General features: G+C 45.4%; 1 protein-coding gene across 1 annotated transcript; it reads left to right on the forward strand.

Moving 5' to 3' along the window:
- The first annotated feature begins 7549 nt into the window (after positions 1-7549).
- Positions 7550-22025, forward strand: LOC120928493 (mitochondrial uncoupling protein 2-like). Its single transcript, XM_040339588.1, has 6 exons — positions 7550-7720; positions 8606-8813; positions 10386-10583; positions 13361-13462; positions 19432-19612; positions 21522-22025. Exons 1-6 carry the CDS (start codon positions 7595-7597, stop codon positions 21634-21636), a joined length of 930 nt encoding a protein of 309 aa, XP_040195522.1. The 5' UTR covers positions 7550-7594; the 3' UTR covers positions 21637-22025.
- Positions 22026-22652: the final 627 nt, after the last annotated feature.

Consider the following 22652-nt stretch of genomic DNA (forward strand, 5'->3'; position numbering starts at 1 on the left):
CCAGATTCACAAAGAGATACGACGGTGTATTATCTACAGATACACCATCGTATCTCTGACTTACACTGGTCCTATCTATGCGCCTGATTCATAGAACCAGTTACGCATAGATAGGGCTGAGATCCGACAGTGTTACACTGTGTTACACTGTCGGATCTTTTTTTGGATTTAAAAATGGCGCCGGGGGCGTTCCCGCTGATTTACACTGAATAATATGTAAATCAGCGAGATACGCGAAATTCACGAACGTACGCGGACCCGACGCTGTGTTCTTACGTCGTTTCCATAGCGCGGTACCCGTCGTATACTTACCCCTGCTAAAAGCAGGGGTAAGTATTGTTAAGTATGGCCGTCGTTCCCGCGTCGATTTTGAAATTTCCTACGTCGTTTGCGTACGCCGATTCACGAACACGCGCGTCGCAAGTCCCGCTCACGTCGCAACCACTGACGTCCTATTGACGTCAGTGGGAGCAATGCACGCCGGGAAATTCCCTGGACGGCGCATGCGTATTTAAATCGGCGCGGGAGCGCGCCTGATTTAAATAGTACACTCCCCCAGCCGCGGAATTAGAATTCCGCCGGGGGAGTTAGGATCCGCCGTCGCAAGTTTGGAGGTAAGTGTGTTGTGAATTTGACACTTTCCTCACAAACTTGCGAGGGCGGATCTTAAAACACATAGGTTACACGGATCTAAAGATCCGCTAACCTTTGTGAATCTGGCCCTATATACAGCCATTGTCCTGTATTGTGCTAACAATCCCACATTTCCATCACATAGTCCACTGGGGTTGTGAGTGGCTCCAGTCTGGCGGTGGTCTGCCATCTTTTGTCCATACCGTGCAGTTTAATCTCTGTGGGCCAGATTCTCAGAGACTTACATCGGCGTATCAGCAGATACGCCGTCGTAAGTCCGAATCTGCGCCGTCGTAAATTTAAGCGTATTCTGGAAACCAGATACGCTTAAATTAGGCTAAGATACGAGCGGCGTAAGTCTCCTACACCGTCGTATTTTAGGGTGCATATTTACGCTGGCCGCTAGGTGGCGCGTCCGTTGAGTTTGGCATAGAATATGCAAATGACTAGATACGCCGATTCACGAACATACGTGCGCCAGTCGCAATTAGTTACGCCAATTACGTTAGAGATACGCCGGCGTAAAGATAAAGCAGGTCTCTAGGTGGCGCATCCCATGCAAAGTATGGACGTCGGAACAAGCGTATCTTTTTACGTCGTTTGCGTAAGACCCCGTACAGACGAGCGGACAGGATTCCAGCATACATTTGCCCGCCGGGCCTTTCTCCAGCGGGCAAATATTTCCAAACTTGTTTAGAAACAGCCCGCTGGAATCCTGTCCGTCGGACATGTTCGATCGTCTGTACAGACCTACCGTACATGTCCGAGCGGCCGCCATCCCTCGCATGCATCGAATGACTTCGACGCATGCGTGGAAGCATTGACCTTCCTGCGTCCCGCACGTCGCCGCGTCATCGTCGTGGCGACGGCGCGGACACGTCACTGCGCTGTCTGTCCGCGCGGATTGCCTCTCATTTCTGTCTGATGGTGTGTACAACCATCAGACAGAAATCTCCGACCGGACATGTCCGATGAAAACGGTTCGGCGGACCGTTTTCAGCGGACTGTCCGGTCGTGTGTACAAGGCCTTAGTCGTACGCAAATAGGACTGTGCGTAAATTACGTTCACGTCACAGGCATTGAGCCAACGTATTTTTGGGCATAAATACGACGTGATACTGAGCATGCGCATGCATGCGCTGTTCGTTCGGCCATGCATCTACATGGGGTCAAGCCTCATTTAAATACAACACGCCCCCTACAGCCTACTTTGAATTACGCGCGCTTACGCCGGCCCATTTACGCTACGCCGCCGTAACTTAGGAGGCAAGTGCTTTGTGAATACAGCACTTGCCTCTCTGAGTTGCGGCGGCGTAGCGTAAATACGGTACGCTACGACCCACGCAACGTAGATTGGCCGTAAAAACCGCAGAGGTGATTAAATACCACCAAAAGAAAGCTCTATTTGTGGGAAAAAAAAGGACGCCAATTTTGTTTGGGAGCCACGTCGCACGACCGCGCAATTGTCAGTTAAAGGGACGCAGTGCCGAATCGCAATAACTGGCCAGGTCCTTTACCTGCATAAAGGTCCGGGTCTTGAGTGGTTAAAAACGATCGTGTGTGGGCCTCAGAGCATTTTTCGGGTTCTAAAAAATGGTACATTTTTTTTTTCGAGCATGTTATATTTTTTCACTTTTCACGGTTGTAAAAAATTGTGGTGTGTGGGCTTTAACAACGTAAAAAAAACGCGCATGCTCAGAAGCAAGTTATGAGACGGGAGCGCTCGTTCTGGTAAAACTACCGTTCGTAATGGAGATAGCACATTCATCACGCTGTAACAGACAGAAAAGCGAGAATCGTCTTTTACTAACACAAAATCAACTAAAGCAGCCCCAAGGGTGGCGCCATCCGCATGGAACTTCCCCTTTATAGTGCCGTCGTACGCGTTGTACGTCACCGCGCTTTGCTAGAGCATTTTCAGAAAACGATGGTGTGTGGGCAACATCATTTTTTATGATGAAGTTAGAAAAACATAGTTTTTTCATGATGAAAAACGTTGTTTTATTTCATCACAAAAAACGACCGTGTGTACGCAGCATAAGATATCAGCATACCAAGACATTTTGGACAATTTACGTCGGCAGAATGGCACGGCTGCGCAAAGCAATGTACAGGTACGTTGCTTTGAATTTGCCTTCCGTGCGGCCGCGTGCACGCCCCTGCAGCAAGCTCCATGAACGTGCCCACGGGACCCACGGACTCGACGTCCACCAGTGTCCTGCGATCGTGTCACGGAGCTGCAGAACAGGGGGATTCCTGTGTAAACAAGACATTTCCCTGTTTAGCCTAGTGACAGGACACTGATCTACTGCTCCCTGTCATCGGTAGCAGTGATCACTGTCGTGTCAGTGGTAGCCCAGCCCCCACACAATTAGAATCACTCCCTAGGACACACTTAACCCCTTACCCGCCCCTAGTGGTTAACCCCTTCCCTGCCAGTGTCATTGACACAGTAATCAGTGCATTTTTATAGCACTGATTCCTGTATAAATGACAATGGTCCCAGAATAGCGTCAAACGTGTCCGCCATAATGTCGCAGTCACCGCAAATCACTGACATTACTAGTAAAAAAATTATAATAATAAAAATGTCATAAAACAATCCCCTATTTTATAGACGCTATAACTTTTGCGTAAACCAATCAATATACGCTTATTGCATTTTATTTATCAAAAATATGTAGAAGAATACGTATCAGCCTAAACTGAGAAAATATTTTATATATATATATATATATTTATATACCGTATTTATTGGGGTATAGCACGCTACTGCGTATAGCGCGCACCCCTAAAGTTGCCCCGAAATTCCTGTGGTGTCTTGCACGGCGGCCTCGTCGGGTCCGGCGTCCGTCTGCGGCTTCGGGTGTCCTCTTCGTATCGTAGATACGTTACACCGCCGCAATTTTTCATCGCAAGTGCCTGATTCACCAAGCACTTGCGTGAAAAATTACGGCGGCGGCCTCCGGCGTAAGCCCGCGTAATTTAAATGGGCGTGTGCCATTTAAATTAGGTGCGCTCCCGCGCCGGACCTACGGCGCATGCTCCGTTTCGAAATTCCCGCCGTGCTTTGCGCGCAGTGACGTCATTTTTTCGAACGGCGACGCGCGTAGCGTAATTCCGTATTCCCGGACGGCTTACGCAAACGACGTGGAACGTGGAGCAGGTGAGTGTATGTTTATTAAAAGCCAGCAGCTACACTTTTTGTAGCTGCTGACTTTTAATAAACATTAAAAATGAGTGGAACACCCCTTTAATTTTGTTTGGGAGCCACGTCGAATGACCACGCAATTGTCAGTTAAAGCGACACAGGGTCGAATCGCAAAAAACTGCCTGGTCATTGGGCAGCCAAATCCTCTGGGGCTGAAGCGGTTAACTATAGAGTGTGGGGTGCTTTTATTAAGGCCATGGCAGTTGTGCATATCTAGGAACAGAAGAGCAGAGATTTCCACTCTCCCTGAGAGACATAGGAGTCTATTGGGTGCAGGCTGGGCAAAGCCATAGTCATAAAAGGCATGCACCTTGGGTGCTTCAGCAGGACGGGGCACAAAAAGGGCGCGACCTGCAATTGATTCTGCTGCAGTAGCTCACAACTCATGGGGAAGGTCACTTTTCACATTGGGTGCTGATGGACCTTGTCCCAAATATGTGGTTTTATTCTCTGGCATCCACCAAATGCTGAAGATAAAGACCCTTTAATAGAATGAATGACACTAAGCGGTTCAGTGGTGCCCATGTGGTTGGCGGGGTCAGGACAGGACGTGGCTCTGAACTCTGACTTGGCAGGATAATGGTGATGGATCTGATTTCTTGCTTGTGGTGCCTCAACCCCGTTCCTCAGTGGTCAGCATACCTGATGGAGGTCACATTTCACAGCTTTTGGCATTCATTATATCAAATCAACAAGTCTGACCCTTCACCCAAATCCTGCCAGCTCTCACTTCACCCCTCACTGAGATAAGATGAGGAAACTAGACTATGAAGGTATCTGTTCGGGGGTCTCACAGGACGACCTTGAGGGTTAAAAATTCTATAGAAATGATAAAATGAGAAGGGGGGGGGGGAAGGGGGTAACCAAAAGGACCCTGGGGCTTTTGAACGGGGCAAATAGATAATCAGACAAAATTTGATTATAAAATTAGAAAATATAATTTATTACACAAATAATTAATATGCCATAAATACGATAAATTTGAAATACATCTCGATTAAATACGTGATATCAAGACGAAGCATTGTTTAAGTCAGCTCTACATGTTTCACTCCGACGAGTTTCTTCAGGAGCTTTCAGACATACAATGCTAATTATCAAAAGAAAAAACAAGACATATAATTAAATGACTGTTGAAAACAATCATTTATATATCAATACATTTTGGTAAATAATGTCAATCTATAGAAATGATATTTGTTCACCAGGATTCTTCATGTTGTCCCAGAAAAACGCAATACTGACTGTTGGGGGCCCAGAAATCAATACACAGATAATGAGGTGCCAGAAATCAATACACAGATAATGAGGTGCCAGAAATCAATACACAGATAATGAGGTGCCAGAAATCAATACACAGATAATGAGGTGCCAGAAATCAATACACAGATAATGAGGTGCCAGAAATCAATACACAGATAATGAGGTGCCAGAAATCAATACACAGATAATGAGGTGCCAGAAATCAATACACAGATAATGAGGTGTCAAAAATCATTACACAGATAATTGGGTCTCAAAAATCGGTACACAAATAGTTGGGGTCCCAGTAATCAATACACTGACAGTTGGGGTTCTAAAAATAGGTTTATTTATAGTGGGGCTCCCAGAAATCAGGACACGTGATAGTAGGGTCCTAGACATTGGTACATAGATTGTGGGGGTTCAAGTGTTATTACAATGACTGTGGGGTTTCATAAACCAGTACAAAGATAGTGGGAGCTCCAGAAAGTAGTACACTGATAGATGGGGTCCCATAAATTGGTACTTTGAGAGTGAGGTTCCCAGAAATTAGTACACTGATAATAGAGGTCCCAGTACACTGATATGCACAATAGATGCCAATCAGTGCCCACAAATGGGCACTGACTGGCAACATTATGGTCCGGATCAAACAAGTGATGCCCAGCAATGCCACCCATCAGTGCCATTCATCGGTGCCATTCATCAGTGCCCATCCATGGGCATCAGTGACCATCAGTGCTGCCTATGAGTGCCCATCATAAATGCCACCTTATCGGTGCCCATTGGTGCTGCCTTATCAGTGCCCCTCATTGCAGACATATCAGTGCCCATCATTGAAGAAGAAAACATACTTATTTACAAAAAAAATTACAGAAACAAAGAAAAACTATTTTTTTTCAACATTTTCGGTCTTTTTTTATTTGTTGTGCAAAAAATAAAAATGGTGATCAAATACCACCAAAGGAAATCTCTATTTGTGGGGAAAAAAGGATGCAACGTAGCATGACCGCGCAATTGTCATTCAAATTGTGACAGCGCTGAAAGCTGAAAATTGGCCTGGGTAGGAAGGTGTATAAGTGCCTGGTATTGAAGTGGTTAAAGGAACAGTCTTAATAAAAGTAAAGGTTACTCCTTTAAGTTCAGGGCACCTCCAGGTACTGTATAGCTATAGAATTGAGAAGCGGGGGGGGGGGGGCCCTTTATAAATGAAAGAAGAAATAAAGAAAAATATATATAAAGAAGGGGGGTAGCCATCTGGGGACCTCTGGGCCCTTTAATACAAAATAAAGAAATATATATATATATAATATATATATATATATATATATACACAATTTTTTTTTCTTTTTTTATAAAACAAAATTACAAATAAGGGGGGTTGCCATCCGGGACCTATAATAATAATAATAATAATAATAATAATAATAATAATAATAAAAAGAAACCTCTGGGCCCTTTAATAAAAAAAATTTTTTATAAAAAAAAAATAAACATTTATAAAAAAAAAGGGGGGGGGGTTGCCATCCAAGGCCCTGTGGACCTCTGGGCCTTTTAATAAAAACATAACAAATAAATATACATAAACAAAAATAAAAAAAAAACATTTATAACAATTAAAAAAAGGGGGTTTGCCACATGGGGCCCTGGGGACCTCTGAGCCCTTTAATATAAAATATATATATATATATATATATAAAAAATAAAAAAATAATATAAAAAAAATATTTTTTTTTATAAAAAAAAGGGGGGTTGCCATCCGGGGCCCTGGGGACCTCTGGGCCCTTTAATAATAATAATAATAATAAATACTGTATATATACATATATATTTTTTTATAAAAAAAATGGGGGTTGTCATCTGGGGCCCTGGGGATCTCCGGGGCCCCCCGTACCCCTAAAAAAAAAAAAATTGCCCCTTTAATAAAAAATAAAATAAAAATATATTAAAAAAAACATTTTTTTTTATAAAAAATAAATTAAAAAAAGGGGGGTTTCCATCCGGGGCCCTGTGGGCCTTCGGGCCCCTGGGGACCTCTAAAAAAAAAATGGCCCTTTAATAAAAAATAAAATAAAAATATATTAAAAAAAATATATATTTTTTAATAAAAATAAAATAAAAAAAGGGGAGTTGCCATATGGGGCCCTATGGGCCTCCGGGCCCCTTACAGGTGTACTGCCTGTACCCCCCTGATGGCGGCCCTGGCTATAGTACAGCTGGCTGGTCCACTGTGTGGCATCAACATACTGCCAGTGATGTGGGAACACCAATTGCTGAGCCATGTGGGTATGCAGACTGCAGTGACACCCACAAGCACACATGTGAGCTCTAATGATATAAAACTCAATTGTGGGCACCGTCTGACTTTAGTACGGGAACATTTCCTAGAACATTAGTTTACTGTTTGATTTGCATTGTCCCCTCTTTAATACAGCCTTTATTATCTTCTATGTTTTTAGGTGACCCGTTAAGAAGTGACGTCTTCCTTGACCGGTGAGTCGAGAAAACATGGTCGGACTGAAACCTTCTGAGGTTCCCCCCACCCTCATGGTGAAGTTTTTCGGTGCCGGCACAGCGGCCTGTATAGCGGATCTGGTCACCTTCCCCCTAGACACCGCCAAAGTCAGACTGCAGGTACGGCATGATGGAAAGTTCCCACTAACATTGTCCGCACTGGTAGAATATGTAAATCAGCTAGATACGCCTATTCACGAACGTACGCCCGGCCGTCGCAGTAAAGATACGCCGTTTACGTAAGGCGTTTTCAGGCGTAAAGATAAACCACCAAAAAGATGGCACAGCCAATGTTAAGTATGGATGTCGGAACCGCGTCAAATTTTTCAAGTTTTACGTCGTTTGCGTAACTCGTCCGTGAATGGGGCTGGCCGTAATTTACGTTCACGTCGAAAGCATTGACGGTTTGCCGACGTCATTTGGAGCATGCGCACTGGGATACGTCCACGGACGGCGCATGCGCCGTTCGATCGAAACGTCATTTACGTGGGGTCACACTTTATATACATAAAACACGCCCACAGCTTCAACATTTGAATTAGGCGGGCTTACGCCGGCCCTAATACGCTACGCCGCTGTAACTTTGGGCGCAAAATCTTTGAGAATACCTTACTCGCCTCTCAAAGTTACGGCGGCGTAGCGTATAGGAGATACGCTACGCCCGCCTAAATGTATGTGAATCTAGCCCACAGTATACATACACACACTGAAAAGGTACTGAAGAGGCGGGGCAGCTATAATCTTGTGATTTTAAAAAAAACACAGATTTTTTAGTACTGTCCTTGGTTTTACTGACGCTGGCATCCCTGATGGGGCCCCCTAGTGGCATGGGGCCCCCGAATGGTCAGTGCGCCCCTGGTCTGTGCTTTATCTTGTAGATGTTCAGCTTGAAGCATGCAATGTGTACACAGCTGGGTAATAAGGGGGGGAAGCAGTTATCTTTAGCCCCCCCCCCCGACCTCATGGGCCCATATAACATCGAATCTCGTGTCTTCCCATCTGCAGATACAAGGAGAATGTTTCGCCGAGCCCAGTGTCCGTGTGGCGCACTACAAGGGCATGATGGGCACTATCACCACCATGGTGAAAATGGAAGGTCCCGCCAGCCTCTACAATGGCCTGGTGGCTGGGCTGCAGCGACAGATGACCTTCGCTTCGATCCGTATTGGGATGTATGACTCGGTGAAGCAGTTCTACTGCCGCCAATCTGAGAGTGAGTTCTACTTCTATGCCAATGTCACCAGGCTTCATATTCGCATGTGCATGGAGAAAAGAACTCGTGCCCACAGCAAATAATTAGCTGCTCTGTTTTATGTTTCCAGTGTAGTTTGGAAGAATAGAAAAGAGAATATGTAGCCAGATTCACAAAAGGGATACGCCGTAGTATCTCTGTTTCTATCTATGCGACTGATTCATAGAATCAGTTACGCATAGATATCCATAAGATCCGACAGGTGTAATAGTTTTACACTGTCGGATCTTAGGATGCAGTACCGTGGCCGCCGCTGGGGGGAGTTTGCATCGTAAACCAGCGTCGGGTATGCAAATTAGGAGTTACGGCGGATCCACGACGGATTTTCGCGTTCGCTACGTCGCCGCTAGTCTAGTTTCCCGTCGCAAAGTTAGTCGTCGTTTTAGGTGCCCTAACTTTAGTCAGCAAATGTATTGCTGTCTAAAGTATGGCCGTCGTTCCCGCGTCGAAATTTAAAAATGAACGTCGTTTGCGTAACACGTCCGGGAATACGGAAGTACGCTACGCGCGTCGCCGTTCGAAAAAATGACGTCACGGCGCGCAAAGCACGACGGGATTTGCGAAACGGAGCATGCGCAGTAGGTCCGGCGCGGGAGCACGCCTAATTTAAATGGCACACGCCCATTTGAATTGGCCCGCCTTGCGCCGGAGGCCGCCGGCGTAGTTTTCATCGCAAGTGCTCTGTGAATCAGGCACTTGCGATGAAAACTTGCGGCGGTGTAACGTATCTATTCTATGTGAATCTGGCCCATAATTGGTTATTTTAAGCTATACAGCATGAGCAGCCCTTTGGGTGGACATTCTAGGCCTTGCCTAAGAAAAAGACTGTCTAGAGGGAGGGGCCTATGTGTTGAGCAATCATATTACAACTATGAAAAAATTAGGTTGCGATGGGTAACATGGATCAACTCTCACATATGTAGGGTTGCCACCTTTTCTTCAAGTCAAACCCAAAAACTTTAGCGATGCATTGCAATTTTTTTTTTTATAGTATAACCTATACATATATTTTACTATTAAATACCATTTCTAATCATATGAAGTTAATAACAAGAGTCCCCCTTTACATCAGAGTCTGCAGAGTTCCCCTTTTACATCTGAACTCGCAGAGTTCCCTTTCACTGTAAGGGGGGGACTCTGCAGACTCTGATATAAGGGAGAACTCTGGGGACTCTAACACAGGGCTCGACAAATCCTGGTCGCCAGGTTGCCATGGCGACTAGAAATAGCATCCTGGCGACTTGGCTTGAAGTCCCTAGCTCTTCCTTGTGTGAGCTGGCGCCATCTGGTGGTGGCCGTTGGTATTACAAGTTAAGCATTACACGTTAAACAGCAATTCTAATGTAATTTTTCACTATTTTCACTAAAAAACAGTTGGCATGGACTCTATTGTTAAAAAAACAGTTAGCATGGACTCTATTGTTAAAAAAAAACAGTTAGCATGGACTCTATTCTATTGTTAAAAAAAAAAAAAAACAGTTGGCATGGACAAGAATGGCATATAACAGAACATCATCCAATCTCTTCTACCAGATTCTGGCGTGGCTTGTCGACTCCTGGCGGGATCCACCACTGGCGCACTGGCGGTCACCTTCGCTCAGCCGACAGATGTGGTTAAAGTGAGGTTCCAGGCGCACATCAAAGTCATAGATGGTAGCAAGCGCTATAACGGGACGATGGACGCCTACAAGACCATCGCTAAGGAGGAGGGGGTGCGAGGACTCTGGAAAGGTAAGCAGTGACCACCATCCAACACACAAGAACATCTGAGCAATAGTAAAATGAGATATAAAGTAAAAGTTATGCCCTGTACACACGATCAGATATCTGATGGAATCTAATCCGATGGATTTTTATATCAGATATCCGATGAAGCTGACTTTCATCAGTCTTGCCTACACACCATTGGTTAAAAATCCAATCGTGTCCAACGCGGTGACGTAAAGCACAAAGGGCCAGATCCACAGTGAGAGTACGCTGGCGTATTTACTGATACGCCGGCGTACTTTCAAATTTCCCGCGTCGTATCTTTAGTTTGAATCCTCAAACCAAGATACGACGGCTTCTGGGTTTGATCCGACAGGCGTACGGCTTCGTACGCCTTCGGATCGTAGATGCAATACTTTGGCGTCCGCTGGGTGGAGTTTGCGTCGTTTTCCGTGTCGGGTATGCAAATCAGCTATTTCCGACGATCCACGAACGTACGCGCGGCCGTCGCATTCTCTTACGTCGTCTCTAGCCGGCTTTTTCCGGCGTATAGTTAAAGCTGCTATTTTGCGGCGTATAGATAGACTTGCCATGTTAAAGTATGGCCGTCGTTCCCGCGTCGAAATTTTAATTTTTTCTTTTTTTTGCGTAAGTCGTCCGTGAATCGGGATGGACGTAAGTCACGTCTAAGTTTAAAAAATGACGTCGTTGCGACGTCATTTCGCGCAATGCACGGCTGAAAAATTCGAAACGGAGCATGCGCAGTTCATTCGGCGTGGGGACGCGCTTCATTTAAATGAATCACGCCCCCTAATCGCCAATTTGAATTCCGCCGCCAGAGATACACTACGCCGCCGTAACTTACGGCGCAAATTCGTTGTGGATTTGAAACAAAGCCAAGTAAGTTACGGCGGCGTAGCGTATCTTAGATACGCTGCGCCGGTCCCGATCTATGTGGATCTGGCCCAAAGACGTGATGAGAAAAATGAAGTTCAATGCTTCAGAGCATGCGTCAACTTGATTCTGAGCATGCGTGGATTTTTAACCGATGGATTTCCCCACAGACGATCGTTTTTTTCTATCGTTTTTTTAACCATAAGAAAAATTTAAAACAGGTTCTATTTTTTTTCACCGATGGATAAAAAAAACCCGATGGGGCCCACACACGATCGGTTCGTCCGATGAAAACGGTCCGTCGGTCCGGGTGTACAGGGCTTTAGAATAAGAAAAGAACTGGTCAGATTCAATTATTATTGTACTAATAACTTGCTTGTTAATCCAAATTATGACGTATATCTTTTAATCACCTCACTCTCACTATTATGCAAAACTAAACAAATTAACAAACAAATCAAATAAAAGTTTAAATACTGATAGGTAGAAAAATAGAAAAAAAAATAATCGGAAAATAATAGAGGGGAGAAGGGGAATAAGGGACTAATTAAAGGATCACTAAAGGATTTTTTTTTAGCTAAATAGCTTCCTTTACCTTACTGCAGTCCTGGTTTCATGTCCTCATTGTTCGTTTTTGCTTTGAAGTTGCTGTAATTCTGCTGTGATCTCCACACTTCCTGGTTGTCTGTTTCCTTATAACCATGGTACTGGGAGCTTTCTCACGGTGGTCTAAGCTGTCATTACTGTGTGTCTAAAACTCCTCAGAACCAATCAGATTCATTTTAAAAACAAAACACTGCCCTGGATTTATTTGTTTTTGCTCTGTGGGTCTCTTTACTTCACAGAAACATGAAACCAGTTTAAAACCGAAAGTGAAACTAGAGGCACATTATATGATTGAATTTAATCTATTTTAATCATTTTTAAATGGAATCAGTTAACTTCTATGTCTCTATACCCTGTAAACAGTCATTTCAGCAAAAACATTTTTTTCCTTTAGTTTTTAGTGACCCTTTAAGCTAAATGAAGGGTTGATAAGGGGGTTAAATGGGAACACATTGTATTTAAAAAATATATATTTTCTTTACTTGTCGGGTTCAACCAACACCCTAGAACAAGCGTGTCAAACTCAAATGTGGGCCACATCAGCAGTATCATTGCCCTCAAAGGGCCATTTGTAGTTGGGGTGCGCTATGTACAGAGTACAGGGTTCAGGGCTGCGCTATGTACAGAGTGCAAAGTACAGGGCTGCTCTATGTACAGAGTGCAGGGTTCAGGGGTGCGCTATGTACAGAGTACAGGGTTCAGGGCTGCGCTATGTACAGAGTGCAAAGTACAGGGCTGCTCTATGTACAGAGTGCAGGGTTCAGGGGTGCGCTATGTACAGAGAACAGGGTTCAGGGCTGCGCTATGTACAGAGTGCAAAGTACAGGGCTGCTCTATGTACAGAGTGCAGGGTTCAGGGGTGCGCTATGTACAGAGTGCAGGGTTCAGGGGTGCGCTATGTACAGAGTGCAGGGTGCGCTATGTACAGAGTGCAGTTCCAAGGGTGCCCTAAGCACAGAGTGCAGCATTTATGGTTGCGTATAGAGCATATAGAGTGCCAAAAAAAGGTCCCCGCTGCAGCCACACGGAAACCGCATACTGCTAAGTGTTTCCATGCATGGGGAAATGTGCCACGGATTCCAATGTGCGTGATCCGCAAGAGCAGCATGTTTCTTCCGTGGGTGCAAAAATGTGTGCAGTTTTTTTTTTGGGAGTGTGCAGCACTTCAAGTGCTTGCCATGGGTTAAATTATTTAAAATGTATATAAAGCCTATTTTAAAAAAAAGAGTGCAGAATAGTTAGAACCCCTGTCACGTTTTTATTGCTATCCTGTGCTTATCCACATGTTCCTTCCTGTGTAGGGACCATGCCCAATATCACCCGGAACGCCATCGTAAACTGCGCAGAGCTGGTGACCTACGACCTCATCAAGGAATCCATTTTAAACAATCAACTGATGACAGGTGAGAAGGAATCCCATACAGGCAAACATTTTGTTTTCTTTTTTTTAGAGGGTGTGCTTTGGCTGGTTTAATCTTTTTTTTTTTTTATTGGTGTGTTTTTTTTTCTCTCTTTTTTTTATTAGATTTTTTTGACTTATTGTGAATATGATATTTTTGGTGTACTGTCACTTTATATTATTTTTTTATTTAAATAAATACATTATATATATATATATATATATATATATATATATATATATATATATATATATATATATAATAAAATGATGTACTGTATTTATTTAAATTAAAAAATATATATTATATTATTTTTTTTATTTAAATAAATACAGTACATCATTTTATTATATATATATATATATATATATATATATATACATACACAATTATTTTGATTTTATCATTTAATTTTTTTATCACTTTTTATCACTGTATACTTTTTTCCTTTAGTAAGAAAAAAATTATAAAATAATTTTAATAAGGGGATGGGTTTTGGCTGGTTTAGTCTTTTCTTTTTTTTTAATTAGTGTTCTTTTGATTTGTGTTTTTTTTTTCTCTTTTTTTTTTTATTAGATTTTTTACATTTTTTGTGAATATGATATTTTTGGTGTACTGTCACTTTATATATTTTTTTAATTTAAATAAAAACAGTACATAATTTTATTATGTACATTATATATATATATATATATATATATATATATATATATATATATATATATATATATATATATATACACACATACACAATTATTTCGATTTTATCATTTAATTTTTTTATTTTTTTATCACTGTATACTTTTTTCCTTTAGTAAGAATTTTTTTTAAAATAATTTTAATAAGGGGAAGAATAGGTCCAGGATAAGGAGTTAAAAGGAGCTTCCATAAGGACCCTTTCACACTGGGGCGGGAGGCGCGTTGGTGGTATAGCGCCGCTAAAAATAGCGGCGCTATACCGTTGGATTTGCCACAGGATTTGGCCGCTAGCGGTGCGGTATTAACCCCCGCTAGCGGCCGATAAAGGGTTAATACCGCCCGCAATGAGCCTCTGCAGATATTGCCGCGGTTTCCCATTTTTCCGTGACTGCGACATTATGGCGGACACATCGGACACTTTTGACACCGTTTTGGGACCATTGTCATTTTTACAGCAAACAGTGCTATAAAAATGCACTGATTACTGTGAAAATGGCACTGGCAGTGAAGGGGTTAACCACTAGGTGGCGCTGCAGGGGTTAAGTGTTCCCTAGAAAGTGATTCTTACTGTTAGGGGGCGTGGCTACAGGTGACCACGTCACTGATGACCGTTCATCAGTGACAGTGTCATTAGGCACAATAGGGGAATGCCTTGTTTACAAAGACATTCCCCTGTTCTGCCCTTGCCGACCACAATCGCCGGACTCCCGGGACCCATCGAGTTCTCCCGAGGCACGGGGAGGGCGGGCGCGCACGCCCGCTGGGCAGCAGATTTAAAGAGTCGTACCTGTATGCCAATCTGCCTGCCCCTGCCATGTTGTCGACGCAAATAGTCGTGCGGCGGTCGGCAAGTGGTTAAAAACGACCGTAATGGTAAAGGTTAGTTTTTTATTTTCTAAATATGTTCCTTTAAGCTAGTGCATTGTTGGTTCACTTACCTTTTTCTTTGTCTGAATTTCTCACTTCCTGTTCCTCCTCAGTAAGCTTGCCCCCATCACCCGAGCCGTTCTGACTGGGGGTTAGTCATCCAGAACAGCTTACTGAGGAGGAACAGGAAGTGAGAAATTCAGACAAAGAAAAAAACATTTAGGGCCATATTCTCAAAGAATTACGCCGGCGTATCAGCAGATACGCCAACGTAAGTCCGATTCTAAGGCCGTCCTATGTTTAAGTGTATTCTCAAACTGAGATACACTTAAACATGCCTAAGATACGACGGCCTGCGCGGTTGTATCTTAGGCTGCAATATCTACGCTGACCGCTAGGTGGCGTTTCCTTTGCGGTCAGCGTAGAATATGCAAATGACTAGTCACGCCGATTCACGAACGTACGCTTGCCCGTCGTAGTGTTTTTACGATGTTTCCGTAAGCGATACACGGCGTAAAGATAAACATGCCCCCTAGGTGGCGTACTCAATGTTAAGTATGGCCGTCGTTCCCGCGGCGCAATTTGAAAATTTAACGTCGTTTGCGTAAGTCGTCTGTGAATGGCGCTGGACGCCATTTATGTTACCGTCAAAACAAATGACGTCCGTGCGACGTCATTTAGCTCAATGCACGTCGGGTAATTTACCAGACGGAGCATGCGCAGTACGATCGGCGCGGGAGCGCGCCTAATTTAAATGATCTACGCCCCCTACCAGGATCATTTGAATTAGGAGTGCTTCCGCGGGTGGACTTTACGCTACGCCGCCGCAAGTTTACAGGTAAGTGGTTTGGGAATCAGGCCCTTGCCCGTTAAACTTGCGTCGGTGTAACGTAAACGAGATACGTTACATCGCCGGATATGTACGAGAATCTGGCCCTCTGAAGGGAAATGGAAGGAAAAGGTAAGTGAACCAACAATGCTCTAGCTTAAAGGAACTTATTTAGAAAATAAAAAACCTTTACAACCCCTTTAAATGTGTTTGCCCCATTGACTCCAACGTATTTCACCAAAATGGCAAAGTTTTGCCCAAAATCACCCAAATATTACCAGAATTTGTTCACATTTGTGCTTATCCCTGGAGCTTACTAGCCACCATGGCACCACCAAGGAATAGGTTGTATGTTATGGTGCTAATGAATGGTCTCTTCAGTCACAGGGAAAACATGGCTTATCTAGATCGGGCAAAGTTCTGTTTGGGGGTCAAAACATGTTCTCCTAGCAGATTGCATGACCCGATCATAAATGGTAATAAAAGATTTCTTGACGGTATTACGCCCATTATAATTGCCTGTCTGTGAACGGTTCCATCAGTCCTAGGTAGTATAGCGGGATAAGGTGTAGTGTATCATTAACTCAATGCTACTTGTCTTGGGTGGTCCCTGTGGAACACTGTAGTTCCTTTTCATGGGCAGCTATGGGGCCAGACTCACAGTGGAGATACGACGGAGTATCTCTCAGAGTATCTATGCGACTGATTCATAGAATCAGTTACGCATAGATAGCCCTAAGATCCGACAGGTGTAATTGTTTTACACTTGTCGGATCTTAGGATGCAATACCGCGGCCGCCGCTGGGTGGAGTTTGCGTCGTATTCCAGCGTCAGGTATGCAAATGAGCAGTTACAGCGATCCACGACGGATTTTCGCGTTCGGTACGTCGTTGCTAGTATAGTTTCCCGTCGCAATTTTAGTCGTCGTTTGACCTGCCCTAACTTTAGTCAGCACACGTATTTGCTGTTTAAAGTATGGCCGTCGTTCCCGCGTCGAAATTTTAATTTTTTTTTGTCTTGCGTAAAACGTCCGGGAATACGAAAGTACGCTACGCACGTCGCACGTCGTCGCCGTTCGAAAAAATGACGTCACTTCGCGAAAAGCACGGCGGGAATTTCAAAACGGAGCATGCGCAGTAGGTCCGGCGCGGGAGCACGCCTAATTTAAACAGAACACACGCCCCTTTGAATTACGCGGGCTTACGCCGGAGGCTGCCAGCGTAAAGTTTTCACGCAAGTGCTTGGTGAATCAGGCACTTGCAATGAAAACTTGCGGCAGTGTAACGTATCTACGATACGTTACGCCGCCGCTAGTCTACGTGAATCTGGCCCATTGTCCCTAGTGGACACCCTGGACCAGGCCCAGCCTGGAATAACTGGAACCCAGGCACTCTATCCAGCCCACACTATCTGCCTACTTCAGTCCAAACTAATCCCTGAGCACAAGCCTGTGCTTAAGAGTAGTCCACTATTGGTACAGAATGATACCAGGCTTCTTTTTTAGGCCGGAATCACACTTGTGCGGTGCGAATTTCAGCTCTCTTATCTCTGCAGAGATAAGAGAAGTGTTCAGCAGATTAGCAACGTTTTAGATGCGAATTTGGAGACCTGGGAGAAGTTGCGGGTGAGAGGAGAGTGGGGGAGAAGTGTAATGAGCTGAATGAGAGAAATTCCGGAAGAGAACTGAACACATCTGCGAATCAGCTCCGTACCCATAGAAGATAATGGGACTGAATTCGCACCTGAGCCGCACCGCAATGCCTAAAAGACACACACGGTTTTACTGCAATGCGCAGTGCGAATGCATCGCACATATGTGAACCAGCCTCATTGAAAACAATGTATTTAGAAATGTTCTGCGTATTGGATGCGGTTTAAGCCGCACTCAATTCGCATAGGTGTGAACCTGGCCTAAAGGATAACAACTTTACTGAAGAAACATTTAGGCCAGGTTCACACCTATGCGAATTGACTACACCCACAATTGCCTCATACGCCACTCCAGTGAGAATTATGTCCTATGAATCCTTTGGTACTAGGCTACATCCCAAACGAATGTCTTGTGATAACTATCATATATCCTCATGGGACTCTGTAAAGGGAAAGAAAGTCTAATGCTGCGTACACGCGATCGGAAATTCCAACAAGAAAACCGTGGATTATTTTCCGACGGAACGTTGGCTCAAACTTGTGTTGCATACACACGGTCACACAAATGTTGCCTGAAATTCCGAACGTCAAGAACGCGGTCAGGGGAGGGCTGGCAGCCTTAGGCCTGGGGGGCAAGTCCAGTCAAGTGGCCCATAGAGCGTGGAAAAGTGATGGATCGAGGAAAACAGTCTAAGATTTTTCATGATCACAAGAGTCCGCACAGAGCCCCCCTTACATCAGAGTCCGCACAGAGCCTCCCCTTACATCAGAGTCCGCACAGAGCCTCCCCTTACATCAGAGTCCGCACAGAGCCTCCCCTTACATCAGAGTCCGCACAGAGCCTCCCCTTACATCAGAGTCCGCACAGAGCCTCCCCTTACATCAGAGTCCGCACAGAGCCTCCCCTTACATCAGAGTCCGCACAGAGCCTCCCCTTACATCAGAGTCCGCACAGAGCCTCCCCTTACATCAGAGTCCGCACAGAGCCTCCCCTTACATCAGAGTCTGCACAGAGGCCCCCCTTACATCAGAGTCTGCACAGAGGCCCCCCTTACATCAGAGTCTGCACAGAGGCCCCCCTTACATCAGAGTCCGCACAGAGCCTCCCCTTACATCAGAGTCCGCACAGAGCCTCCCCTTACATCAGAGTCCGCACAGAGCCTCCCCTTACATCAGAGTCCGCACAGAGCCTCCCCTTACATCAGAGTCCGCACAGAGCCTCCCCTTACATTAGAGTCCGCACAGAGCCTCCCCTTACATCAGAGTCCGCACAGAGCCTCCCCTTACATCAGAGTCCGCACAGAGCCTCCCCTTACATCAGAGTCCGCACAGAGCCTCCCCTTACATCAGAGTCCGCACAGAGCCTCCCCTTACATCAGAGTCCGCACAGAGCCTCCCCTTACATCAGAGTCTGCACAGAGGCCCCCCTTACATCAGAGTCTGCACAGAGGCCCCCCTTACATCAGAGTCTGCACAGAGGCCCCCCTTACATCAGAGTCTGCACAGAGGCCCCCCTTACATCAGAGTCCGCACAGAGCCTCCCCTTACATCAGAGTCCGCACAGAGGCCCCCCTTACATCAGAGTCCGCACAGAGCCTCCCCTTCGGGAGTCGGAATTGTACTCACAGAATTTCCGACAAGAACTTTTGCTGTTGGAAAATTTGAGAACCAGCGCTCAAATTTTTGTTGTCGGGAATTCCAACAGCACATGTCCGATGGAGCCTACACACGACAAAAAGCTCACATCGAACATTTGTTGTCGGAATTTCCGATCGTGTGTACTCGGCATAATTGTCTCCATCGACAATAGTAAACAACTGATAGCAGAAAAAATAAAATAAGATACTTTAAAATGTGGGGTTACATAATCCTGCTTGACCCAAACCGAATGAACTTTTTAAGACCAGGCCAATTTTGTATCTTCCAGATAACCTACCGTGTCATTTTGTGGCTGCGTTTGGCGCTGGGTTCTGCACAACGGTGGTGGCGTCTCCTGTGGATGTAGTGAAAACACGCTACATGAACTCTACGGCCGGCCAATACAAGAATGCCATAAACTGCGCGTTCACCATGGCGGTGAGAGAAGGCAGTGCTGCATTTTACAAGGGGTAAGTCTTAAAAGCCTAATGCAGCCCTTTCCTTGACTTTAATGGCCCTTGGAGCACTATTCCTTCTACTGATACCAATAATTGGGCACTATTCCCCCCATTGACACCAATAATTGGGCACTATTCCCCCCACTGACACAATGATGGGACACTATTTTCATCCCATCTTATACCAATGATGGGGAACTATTCCTTCCATTGACACCAATAATTGGGCACTATTCCCCCCACTGACACAATCATGGGACACTATTTCTCTGATACCAATGATGGGGAACTATTCCTTCCATTGACACCAAAGATGGGACACTATTCCTCCCACTGACACCAATGATTGGGTACTCTTCCCCCACTAATGCCAAAGATGGGACACTATTCCTCCCACTGACACCAATGATGGGGAACTATTCCTTCCACTGACACCAATGATGGGGAACTATTCCTTCCACTGACACCAATGATGGGACACTATTCCAACAACTGACACCAAAGATGGGACACTATTCCTCCCACTGACACCAATGATGGGGCACTATTCCTTCCATTGACTCCAATAATAGGGCACTATTCCCCCCACTGACACAATATAGGGGCACTATTCCTTCCATTGACTCCAATAATAGGGCACTATTCCCCCCACTGACACAATATAGGGGCACTATTCCTTCCATTGACTCCAATAATAGGGCACTATTCCCCCCACTGACACAATATAGGGGCACTATTCCTTCCATTGACACCAATAATTGGGCACTATTCCCCCCACTGACACAATGATGGGACACTATTCCTCTGATACCAATGATGGGGAACTATTCCTTCTATTGACACCAATAATTGGGCACTATTCCCCCCACTGACACAATGATGGGACACTATTTCTCTGATACCAATGATGGGGAACTATTCCTTCCACTGAAACCAAAGATGGGACACTATTCCAACAACTGACATCAAAGATGGGACACTATTCCTCCCACTGACACCAATGATGGGACACTATTCCAACAACTGACATCAAAGATGGGACACTATTCCTCCCACTGACACCAATGATGGGACACTATTCCAACAACTGACATCAAAGATGGGACACTATTCCTCCCACTGACACCAATGATGGGACACTATTCCAACAACTGACATCAAAGATCGGGCACTATTCCTTCCATTGACTCCAATAATAGGGCACTATTCCCCCCCACTGACACAATATAGGGGCACTATTCCTCCCACCAGTGAGGGGCACTGATTTTTCTCCCATCAACCAAAGGCAATAGGCCAATTTTTATTTACACTGCTCACCGACCCTGGGGCATTTTTACTTCCAATGAGTCCCAAGTCTGGGATATTGATTACTCCCACCAACAACTGACGCCAAGGCATTACCTACACCCACTGGCCACAGATAATTCCCCATAAGGTCTAAAGGACAGGAGGAGGGCAGGCCCGTCGCTACAGGACAGGCAAAACAAACAATTGCTTGGGGCCCCCCAACTTCCCCTTCCCAGGATGTAGCCAAGCTCCTCTTCCTTCCAACAGGAGTCCTGTCAGCCCGGCCGGGTACCGTGTGTGGTACAGAAGATTCAGTTTCCTGTTCCCGGCCGGACTGACAGGAAGTGCACTATCTGATAGGGGACTGGGGAAGAGGCAGGGGGAAGAGGAGCTTGGCCACGCTACAGTGGCAGCCTACAGGGAAGAAGGGGAGGTAAGAATAGAAAAAAAAATTAGTGTAGCGCTAACATAGGCTTTGCATGCAGGGGGGGGGGGGGGTGATTGGGGACCCCCATTTTGCTTGGGGCCCCCGAAATTCCTTCAAACGGCCCTGGAGGAGGGGTGCATCTCATAATATCTTTCAGAAATACTGATAATGCCATATGGCCCTCTCTCTCTCTCTCTCTCTCTGTAGATTCATGCCAGCTTTCCTCAGACTCGGCTCCTGGAACATCGTCATGTTTGTCAGCTATGAACAGCTGAAAAGAGCCATGATGATGGCCCATGGCTCCTGGGAAGATCCTCATTAAACATTAAGTCAAGGACTGAAAAGGTTTACCAAAAATCTGGGATCAGAAGGCCCATGGTCAATGGGTGACAATACTCCTGCAAAGGGAAGACTCTCGTTGAAGGTTCTTCTAACGTACTCGGTCCACAAAGATGGGGACAAGTCTTAATTCTCCTTCTCTGTTTACAATACAAGGAGAAGGAACTGTAGGTAGAAACATCTCAGGATGAATATGCAAGGGAAATTGTAGAAGACGTGACAATTAAGTGTCATAGGCAACTTTTGGTTGCAATGCCGAGTTTGAAAACTTGAAGATAATGAGGATCCAAAGCTATAATGTAGGCCTTGGGTAGTACCTAGGCATAAGCTTGCATGGAGTCTTCAGCACTCTGGATACTCTATATGTCAGGGCAGGGCTGGACTGGGACAAAAAATTGGCCCTGGACTTCATCCAGACTCGCCCACTTTGACAGGTCTCTCCCATGTGGGCCGGACAACTCCCGCACCCCCCCGGCCAACCGCACCCCCTCTCCCCCTTTACTAGCCACTAGCCGTTCCACTTTATTAGAGTAGAACGGCTGGTACTGGTACTTTTATAGGCAGTACCAGTGGGGAAGCTAGACATTATTTCACCCGGGCCAAAGAATCAGTTCGGTGCCCCCCCTTATGGGACAAAATTAGGCAGAAGTGAGAAACTCCCAAGCCATAGCTGTTGAGTCAGCTGTCTGTCCCCTCCCCCCATGCTCCTCTGTCATCCCCCCCTGCTCCTCTGGTCCTCCCCCTGCTTCTCTGTTCCCCCCAGGTGAGTGATGCGGGGAGGAGGTGAGAGCCGGCGGGAAGGGAGAGACAGAGGAGCGGAGGGGGGCGGTGGTCCGCTGTCACTGAAGCCGGCCCACTGAGCCACCGGCCCACCGGGAAACTCCCTGTAGCCCCAATGGCCAGTCCATCCCTGTGTCAGGGGCAGGGCCCTATAATGAGAAAACTTTAACACTCTCTGGTTAGTGTCCGTTGCTGGTCTATTCTCTTCTAACTTCTTAA

The sequence above is a fragment of the Rana temporaria genome, chromosome 2, assembly GCF_905171775.1.
Source record: "Rana temporaria chromosome 2, aRanTem1.1, whole genome shotgun sequence".
Lineage (NCBI taxonomy): Eukaryota > Metazoa > Chordata > Amphibia > Anura > Ranidae > Rana > Rana temporaria.

Coding starts and splice junctions, on each gene's coding strand:
- LOC120928493 (XM_040339588.1), top strand. CDS start 7,595: ATGGTCGGACTGAAACCTTCTGAGGTTCCCCCCACCCTCATGGTGAAG. Junction 10,584..13,360: donor GGTGCGAGGACTCTGGAAAG/GTAAGCAGTGAC, acceptor CTTCCTGTGTAG/GGACCATGCCCAATATCACC. Junction 13,463..19,431: donor AAACAATCAACTGATGACAG/GTGAGAAGGAAT, acceptor TGTATCTTCCAG/ATAACCTACCGTGTCATTTT.